This window comes from Ruditapes philippinarum, unplaced genomic scaffold (genome assembly GCF_026571515.1).
Source record: "Ruditapes philippinarum isolate M1 unplaced genomic scaffold, ASM2657151v2 ctg462_1_1_1_1, whole genome shotgun sequence".
Taxonomy (NCBI): domain Eukaryota; kingdom Metazoa; phylum Mollusca; class Bivalvia; order Venerida; family Veneridae; genus Ruditapes; species Ruditapes philippinarum.
The window spans coordinates 89,553-100,030 of record NW_026864560.1 but is presented as its reverse complement, the minus strand read 5'-3'; the positions used below and the strand labels follow the sequence as shown (position 1 = coordinate 100,030).

Here is a 10,478-nt window from a genome sequence, read left to right as displayed (position 1 = left end):
AATAAAATATCATATGGTTTATGTTTATAAATACCAATGACCACGAGTGTTTAAAACAGGATATGGTTCATGTGTGCGGAATACATATAGTCCAGGTGACATATCGATCAAGTTCACGTGGCCCCAATAGCTGAAGTCATTAAAATGGAATCATCTTTCCTTTCCACTTTAGATTTTAATCTCACAAGAAACTCTTGGGTTCTTTCAGTGAGGAAGCTACCCTACTTGCTCAATGATTGGTTGCTGGTCCTACTTTCATGTTGCCCGCACATACCGGAACTAATACGCGGAGGAATGCACGAGGTCTTCCTTTACCAGTTTAGCTGGAAAGTCGCCAAATGAGATTTACAGTGTCGGTGTGGTTGAAAACCCAATCAAAAATACCATTTTATTTTGTATTTTAGAACTTGGTATTTAGAATTGAATAACATTGATTAAACCAAAGTGTGCAGTTCAAGTATTTATATGCTTTGTATTGACACGTAAATTATCCGGATTAATTGACCGCTTAGGGCATTGTCCAAAGTGTTAGCATTACGTTGAATTACCCAAGACGCTTCGACGTATCCTTGTGTCATTGAAGGTAATCTTTAAAAAGTTGAAAAGAATTTTAAAATCGAAAACCAAACTTTTGATCAATATAATGTTCTGTTTATATAAGATTTCAAGCAGATATGTTTTCTTTTTGTTCAAATACACGTCAGTTTAAAATTTCTATTGATATTTTAAAAGTTAAACATACTTTGAAGTAGACCTTATACACTAGCGACTTTGTGAAAGTCGTTTGTCAAATGTCGACGCTGGAAGTCGGAACGAATAAAAAGTCAAAGGAAAAAGAACATTTTTTTGTTTTAGAAATGTATGCATGGGGTAATATAGAAGTACTTTTAGCGGATTTTATGTTTATTTGTTAAAATAATATTTTAATATAAAGCTTTATTTTCATAAAGTTTCAACAGATCTGTTTATCGACTTTGCAATCAATTTATTACTCCCAGATTATTTAACGTTATATAATACAAATTTTAACCAACGTTTGCCGGTATACCGACCTATCTAATACTGGTATCATACTATAAAATATGTTTCTAACTATCTACCAGAATGTGAACAATACCATGACACTAGTAACAATAATTTACTTGTTCATAGAATACTTAACATTGAAATATCAACTTACACAAATGTTTCAATGAAAACCATTCAAATGCCATCAATATTTCAGCCATAAAGGGCATAATGTTTTACAGTCGCGTCTTGCATCTTCAAAACCAAACTCCAGACAGTGATTTGATTGGTTTTGCTCTTTTGTAGTGAACAAGGGGGGGGGGGGACACTGCGTAGGAGTTTTCAAAGTGATCACTCTATTATAACGACAGCACAATGAATGAAAGAAATCGCAGAGCAGGTTTGAATGAGTGTAGTCATGAATGACTTATAAAAATGATGGCCAGCATCTTAATATGTCACGAGTCTATGAGTTAGAACTACTAAATTTCCGATCAAATCTTGTGATAGAGTGTGAATTACGTTGTATATCACTGCGATGTATGTTTTTCTTTGCAATTTTGCTCAGTTACAATGCTAAAGTTTTATTGTTTTGTTGAATAATAATATCATATAAAAAGTGTACCTCTTTTATAATGTAACTTTGAGTATAATTGTTTAATTCACAAAATGTGTTGTTTATGCTGATGATGCATTATTCATATCGTATCAGAGTTAATGCAGTAAAAAGAAACTAAAGGGCAGATTTAGTTCAGTAAAAGTCGAATACAGTTGTTTTGAATCACTTGCTTTGAAGCAGCTAAATCCTTACGAATGATAAGTACGCTGTAAATTGTTATTGCAAAATAAATAATAAATCGAAAATATAAATAAGTAATACAAGAGCCGGTTGAACCGGGTGATGCTTCCCGAATAGGTTTTGGACACAGGAAGGTATACCTCTTGTAGTGTCAGAGTTATGTCACAGACAAAGTTCAAAGTGTAAAAACAACCCAAATGTTGTGCACGACACATTGTCTCAATATGGTGATCATTTCTGTGAAATAGTTGTAAAATCTGACTTCAAATAACGAAGTTATGGGCCGGACATGATTTTGCTGCAAGGTCATGCTGTGACCTTGACCTTCAAGGTAGCGACCCAAATGTTGCACGCGACACGTCGATTCAATATGGTGATCATCTCTGTGAAATAGTTGTTAAATCCGACTTCAAGTAACGAAGTTATGGGCCCGACACGATTTTGCTGCAAGGTCATGCTGTGACCTTGACCTTCAAGGTAGCGACCCAAATGTTGCGCGCGCCACGTCATCTCAATATGGTGATAATTTCTGTGAAATAGTTTTAAAATCTGACTACAAATAACGAAGTTATGGGCCGGACATGATTTTGCTGCAAGGTCATGCTGTGACCTTGACCTTCAAGATAGCGACCCAAATGTTGCGCGCGACACGTCGTCTCAATATGGTGATCATTACTGTGAAATAGTTTTAAAATCCGACTTCAAATAACGAAGTTATGGGCCGGACACGATTTTGCTGCAAGGTCATGCTGTGACCTTGACCTTCAAGGTAACGACCTAAATGTTGCGCGCGACACGTCATCTCAATATGGTAGTCATTTCTGTGAAATAGTTTTAAAATCCGACTTCAAATAATGAAGTTATGGACCGGACACTATTTTGCTTCAAGGTCATGCTGTGACCTTGACCTTCAAGGTAGCGACCCAAATGTTGCGCGCGACACGTCGTCTAAATATGGTGATCATTTCTGTGAAATAGTTTTAAAATCCGACTTCAAATAACAAAGTTATGGGCCGGACACGAATTCGGGACGTACGTACGGACGGACTGACGGACGGAAGGACTGACGGACGGACGGACAATCCGACGACTATATGCTCCCCCGAACTTTTTCGGGGAGCATAAAAATGGATGAAAAAACAACTCTTGTATACCTACAACGGAATCGGGACGCATCAGGGCATTGGCATTGCTATATTATAATTATGTAATTAAAATGCTGCAATTAAAACATGATAACTTTGTTCATGATTAATTATTCGACTTCTGAATAATTTCCTTCAGTTTTCCTACAATAATGCAAGCGTCTGACCCAATGATACAGCAGAATGCTATAATCAGGAAGCACAAACCGGTATATCCTATCACTTGAGAGGTCGGTCGGTGATCTTCTCTACTTTTAAGTTTATTAAGTGCTAGTGACGTATTTTTCGTGTTAATCTCCGTCTCTTTTATCAGTATTTCAATAATTTCTTCATTCGACTTTCCCGTAAAAGTTTTATTTTCGTAGCATATGCAGGACATGATGTATATTTTTGGAGCAGTTATGGTATGTGTTGGTCTTGATGTAGCTGATGACGTCATAACCTGGGCGGAGGTTGACGATGACGTTGATGACGTAGCCGCAGTTGAAGGTGTCGTCGTCGTCGGAATCGGTGTGGTAGAAGTAGTAGTAGTTGTTGTTGTTGGTTTTGGAGTTGTGGTAGGAGCTATTGTTGTTACTGATGTTGTTGTGGTTGGAGGTAGTGTAGTAGTGGTAGTAACCGTTGTGGTTGATGTTGTTGTTGTTTCTACAATAAAAATGATTTTCTTTATAAAAAATCTGTCCACATCTGCACTTTCATTAAAAGGCTATCGATTATTCATTATGGTTGAAGGACTGTACATGTAATGTTAGTTATAATATGTATATTTCAGGACCACCGTTTGCATTACTAAATGGCTACGGGGTTAGGGTGGGAGGCGTCCGTGGCCAAGTAGTTAAGGTCGTGGACTTAAAACAATTACCTCTCACCGCTGTAGGTTCGAGTAGCACAAGCGTCTTTAGATTCTATCATGTGAGAAAGCTATCCAGCTGACTTACAAAATTTCAGTTTTTCTTTTCAGGTGCCTGTTTGTGCCTGAAATAACGCACAGAGGAGCAACTGAGGTCTTTCTCCACCAGCGTCATATGACATTATACTGCGATGGTGCGACGTAAAACCAAATCATAAAAATAGCAAGGGGACCGGCATTCACTCATTACAGTATTTTAACAAAATGGCCGCTATGAAGTCACTCAGTAATGTTTACAGTTGCTTCAAACATTTGAAGTAAACAATTATGCCATTGATTGTAACACATTTAGTGTTGAGGTATAAATAGTGTAGTAGTGATCCGCTGTTCCAACCTAGTCTTTATCAAACAGAGTCTGTCATTTCGTGGGGTTTTCACTGTACCCCAGTGATTTCCCTTTCTCTGTCATTTAAACAGTTTGTTTAACAAATGGCTACGGGAAAGACATTTTAACCTTAACTTTTGGCTAACTACACGGGTCACGCTAATAATTCATCAAGACTTACCGTTCGGTTCACAAAATGGCTGGGGTAATGACCACGTGCCGTTTGACTGACAAGTCTGGTTGTTCGAACCTGTTACCTCAACAAACCCTTCATTACAGTAAAAATATGCTACTGACCCATCCGTTGTGTCTAGGTATGTAACATTTCCATTTGCAGGTACCTGAGGGTCTCCACAATCTATCATATTGAAGAAAATGGTTAATATTTATTTTCACTCTTTAAATAATGTATGTTTTGACTGGCTTTGAAAATAAAAATTATTTCACACATTTCTGGCGTATGGCCTTTATTGAATCATTAAGGAAGAATAAGTACGGTAACACTAAGTCTTGGCAACAGATTTTTGTTGAACTTAAAAGGTTTGGGGGTATAGCTAATTAACATACGGGTAACTACAATTTCGCGAATATGACATCGGATTATGAAAAAGACTTAGCAGTATTTGTAATAATTATTTTTTAAAGATTAATGTGCATAGTAAGAAAGTTTTGCTAATTTCTGAATGATTTACATAAAGAATCGTCAAAGATGTGTGAATTTTGAATTACTGGTATGTATTATATGATACCACAGGATTTCCTTACATTACGTACATTTTTCTGATATTTTAGAAAGCAACAAATAATATTTTTAATTAATGATAATGTGTATTCTACCATAGAAATGTATTCGCTTACAACAGTGTACAGTTATTAATTCAGTGGATGCTGTTTATCGAATGCCTTGGAACTAACTTAAGATATTTTTGATACAATTAAACAATAAATATGATACAAAATTCCTTTGTAGAAAGTCAACTAAAATAAAAGTTACGTGGTGCATTTACTTATATAATCAAAGCACTGAAGGTTCTGGAAACAAAACTAACTGAGACGCAATAGAGTTTGAATAACAACATCTTAATGTATTTGACTTTTTCTTCTTACAAATCTGGAATTTGATTTTTTCAACCCCTATTTGCCTTTCGTTTTTCTCTCTTAAACACACCTCTTATCCTTCCCATTTTCCCATTTTTATATTTCTTTAATTCACCCTCTTATCCAAACTTCATTTCTCCCGTATCCACACACTTTTATCCACTCTCTGTACTATAAAAACTAACCTTATACTATCTCCCTCCTGCTATGTTATCCGCACTCTTTCTCGCTCTCTAATTCCTCATTTATTCCCACATTATTATTATCCTGGCTTTTTTTTATCCCTTACCCACAAACTCTTGATTGGTTGATTTTTTTCTTTTTTTCTCATATAAACAGACTTTTATTGTAGTTTCCTTATTCTCATTGCTCGGACATTCCTTCCATTTTCTTTCTGTCATAACTTATATTTCTTTCTATTCTGCTTGTTTCGTTTTCATTGTGTTCATTTTGTTTTAACCGGCTTCCCCGGATAAATACGCAGTGACCGACTACTAATCCCGCATGGTCCCACAAACGACCATTTATATCAGTTATAGTAACTGTTGTCACGGAGAAATTTCGCCTCGCCCGAGGATTGAACCAGTGACTGCTGGGTTACTACATGTAAATAATTCTATGCTCCCCAGGGCTATTGAGGGTCATACCATTAGGGGCCATGTGGTTATTAATAAGCTATTATGATTAGTATCAAAATATAATTTTAATTAAACAACTTACTTTCCAGACATGTTCTCGTAAACGTTTTGTGACTAAAGTCCAGAGTGAAAGATGTTGAGCAAGAAAGAGTAAGTCCACAATCAGCATAGAGTATGCATGATGTTCCATCATGTTCCCACATGTAGCAATACTCTATGTCAAAACATAGTTCTATACACAGAGCTCTAGTTGTGCTTATCTCGCTAGTAGGTGTGTTACTAATGTAACGATTTGAGTCCTCATCAAGTGAAAAGTCCAGGCACTCTGTATATGAAGAAAACAGTTTATTTTAAGCTAACCAGTTTTATATTTATGCTGTAATTTAAGAAATAATATATCCCAAACAGTGATTTTATCGCTCAATAACATCACTGTTTGGAGTTCGGATGCGAGGAATTATATCACGAGGGCGTAGCCCGAGTGACATAATGATGCGCATCCGAACGACAAACAGTGATGTTATCAAGCGATAAAATCACTGATTTGGATATATTATTTCGATTCTAACACGACTTTAACAAATAAATGTTGCGGTACTTGATAGTTAAGCAAAATTGCGCCTGATTTGTTTCCGAACATATTTTCAGCGCGTCGGATTTTAAGTGGTTACGTCACGTGTATAATGATTACGTCCCATGTCTTAATATAGAACGCCAAACTGTGCATCTGTTGCATAATAACACACACTTTCTGTTCTTCTATGTTCAATAGGGAAAAATGCGGGTCGTGTTAGAATTCGATATCACTCATAGTATATCACCACTCATGGTCGGATACCCACTGCCGAACCATTAATATTTATCATTTATGTTATTTTACATGTTAATCAACCGGGGATATCCGACGATGATCACCTCAGTGTGGCGGATACAACATGCAGCTTTGTCGAACTTATTTTTTGGCACCGAAATAATTTGAATGAAATCACAAAATTGTAAATTTGACACAAAAAAATAATGGTTTCATATTTCTCGATTAAAAACTAAGTACCATTATAACGCAATGATGTTACTTTTGTTTGGCAGATTTACGTAACCTCGATACGCATATTCAAACGCATGACACACGGGTGCGAATAACGTGACTTTGTTGTAATATCATCCTAAATTTCCATCCTAAAATTGATAAGACAAGTTATGGGATTGCTGTGTTGCAAATTTAATATTTATGTTGAAGTACAACTGACTTATCTCTACTGAAAAATTATTTGGGTAACGTCCATGGCAGAAAGAAACACTCAGTGTGTGTTAAGAACTGTTCTAAGTAACAACCTACTTAACAGTTGACACATCACTGGAAGGCAAACTGTATTTTTTTTAATTCAACATTTTTTGAAAACTATTACTTTTATAAACATTGATTTTAGACGATGTGAAAATTACCTTTTTCCGCGCTTTAATCCAATCCTTAAAATTTAAAAGGTATGCCGATTATAACGGACATGCATTGAAGAAAATATCTAAGCTTTAGGCGATGTAGTACCACGTTATATGATTTAAATGTATTTTCCTATTTAAGTAAACATTAACTAAGTGACCCCGGGGTGGGTCAAAGATTGACCCAAGGGGAATGACAAAAGAATGAGTTTTGTTGAGGTCAACATTACATACCAAGTATCTAACCTCTTGGCTTTGTAGATTCACACAATAAAACTATACAAGTCAACATAAATGAAGTGAGGTGGAGGTCAATATTCACCAAATGGACGAATCTGTGCACTGCACATCGTCTCATTTATAAAAGGTTAACATTACTGCCAATAGTTGCAATTTCCTTCCATCGGTTCAATGATGCAGTTTTTTATAACTCAACTTTAAAAACTCAGTAACAAACTTTTACTTCACGTCAATTTGGACTGAAAATAACCACACTCTCCGATGAGATGCGACATTTTTTTAAAGTCACAAAACCTTATATTTTCTCATGATAATAATCCTTTTTTATTTTATGCTTTTCAGTGGATTACTGATTTATCTGTGAAAATTATATTTGATAATTTCACAGTGAAAATTATCAAAATATAATTTCACAGTTTTCAATGACGAAACTACTTTTTTAAGATTTTCCCCATGTGATACCTCAATTTTATTTTTGCTGACAATTCTGACAATGTCAGGCTGTGTAAAGAAAAAGTAAAGCTGAAATTGATAAATAACTTAAATGTCAAAAGTAATAAAAAGAAGAAAACTTACTTCTATTCATTCAAATTCCAATCACCAAATTTCGTTTTGTTTCATTTTTACAGTCTGAAAAATACATTCCTTCCCCATGCAAAACTGCTCTTGATGACATTTGGGCATATTAAAGTATCCTACGAGCAATAACTGCCGTATGCTTTATGAAAAATTGAAAAGCAATGACAGCCATCACTCGAAAAATAAGTAAAACAACCCAGCGTTTCTGAGCAAGCTTCCAAGTTTTCCATTTTCCTAGCTCCTTTTTTGAATGTTTTCACATCTGTCAACACCTATTTTTTGTCTGTTACAATCCTCAAATAAGTTTTCTTTCTTTTAAAAAGGTGTATGACTTACAAATCCAAATTATATCCCTTTGAATCTTACACAATTATTTTCCTCCCATGAAATACACAACTTTAAAAAATGGCTGCCGTTTACATTTTACAAAGCCAGGTCTAATATAAATTCGCAGTAAGTAACAGAAATATGGATGGATGGTTGGACTTTTTCTCCTACAAGAATTGTTCGTTTTTATTATTAAAACAAGCGATCATTCATATTTTTTTAATAAAATGAATAAATATCACCGTCATTTAACGTTGATTGGCGGACTTATTTTCAGCTCAAGACTTCTTGTTTTTAATGAGAAATTCCGACTAAATGGGGCTCTCAATGGGGAAAACAGATTTTTAATATTAACGTTAAAATTATGGAAATTTCGTTTTTACTTGTTTTTAAGCATAAAATAAAAAGAAAATTTGTTTGTTTGTTGTGTAAGATGTAATTTTATTTCATCTCGTGAACTTTAAAAACAGTATTCTCACTCGTGGCTACTCGTGAGAATACTGTTTTTAAAGCCCACTCAATGAAATAAAATTTCATCTTACACACAAACAAACAAATATCCTCTATATCAAACGATTTGTAAACGTCAACATTTTGTCATTAAATATTCCAAACCGTACCTTCATAAATGCGTTTTTGTTAAAGTTATAGGGTATTTAAGTTTGAGTGTCGTCAAATTTGAGTAACGTCATCAGCCGTTCGCCTCTTTTTAATGATAACATCAACATCCATTCATCAGCATGAATGAATAACGCTGAAAACCGTTCAAGGAAACAATTTTCAGCGCTTTTGTGCTACAGTTAAGAGGAAAGAGTAAAACTATTTTGTTCATTTAAAATATTAATGAATTACATGATACTTTCTAATAGACCTCATGCTCACAAAATCCATCAATTCTTTAACAATTTCTAAATTTTCCGCCATAATTATCAAATGATTTATTTAAAGCATAAAAATTGATTTTGAATATGACTATTATTTTTATTGCACTATCCAATAAAACCGATTTTAAGAATAAAAAACACTTAAATTTTAAATAGATATCTACCTAATAAACGACATATTTTTTCCGTATTTGGAATTGCGAAATGACGATGTCCGAATGTCGTTCCTACACAAGTTCTTTTCCTAATTCTTGATGTACGCAATCACAAAAAAGTGCAAGAAAATCAAATACTAAGAATGACATTATTTTCTTATTGAAAAATAGAGAAATATATTAAAAACATACCTGTTGTGCACGTGTATCTAAATGCTCTGACGTCATCGTAAAAGTTTGGATTCTTATAATCGATTCCGTTGCATGAGCCCAACACACACTTTGTAACAGAAGGACGGTACTCCACCACAAATACTGATGTGTGATCTAAGTACGCTATACATTCCGACTGGTTCAAACCAGTTAATTCCATGCCACCACACTCCACACCACAGTTGTAACATGTCTGTAAGTTGCTACACAGTGACGTCACTAAAATGATATATTATTTTTCATATTAATAGCTCTTTTAAAGCTATTTTAACTATTATCTGAGGTAAACATGGGTGCACAAAATGAAGTAACTGGCAAGGAAGAACTGTTTGCCGATGTAGTAAGAACTCGTGGTTCTACAGGTTTGCCACTTTTGTGATAAGATTGTAACCTGCCGGCTGACGTTGGCACAGGTGTGAAACTATTCACCTGCAGTCATTAAGATACTCTTTTCCCCCTTTCCCCAAATTCCCCTTTTCCCCTTCCCGAAAAAGTTTAAATTAAACCCTTTTTGATTAATCCCCTTTTTGAATCCCTATTAGTTCTTTTTTTTCCCAATTTTTGGAATGGATTTCCAAAAATTTACCCTAAAATTCCCCTTTTCCCGCCCCCGGGATACCCCAAATAACTTGAAAATTATCTTTTGTGGCTTGGGATTCCTTGAAGAATGATAATTTTCCAACATTTTTTCCCCCGGTTTAAAGCTCATATATTTTTCAA

At 34.9% G+C, this 10,478-nt stretch overlaps 1 protein-coding gene across 1 annotated transcript; it reads right to left on the bottom strand.

Annotated features, from left to right (window-relative positions):
* Positions 1–1,648: 1,648 nt before the first annotated feature.
* On the bottom strand, positions 1,649–10,197 carry LOC132726081 (uncharacterized). Its single transcript, XM_060711347.1, has 5 exons — positions 10,188–10,197; positions 9,738–9,977; positions 6,006–6,248; positions 4,369–4,545; positions 1,649–3,597 (listed from the first exon to the last, which is right to left on the bottom strand). Exons 1-5 carry the CDS (start codon positions 10,195–10,197, stop codon positions 3,059–3,061), a joined length of 1,209 nt encoding a protein of 402 aa, XP_060567330.1. The 3' UTR covers positions 1,649–3,058.
* Between the last annotated feature and the right edge of the window lie 281 nt (positions 10,198–10,478).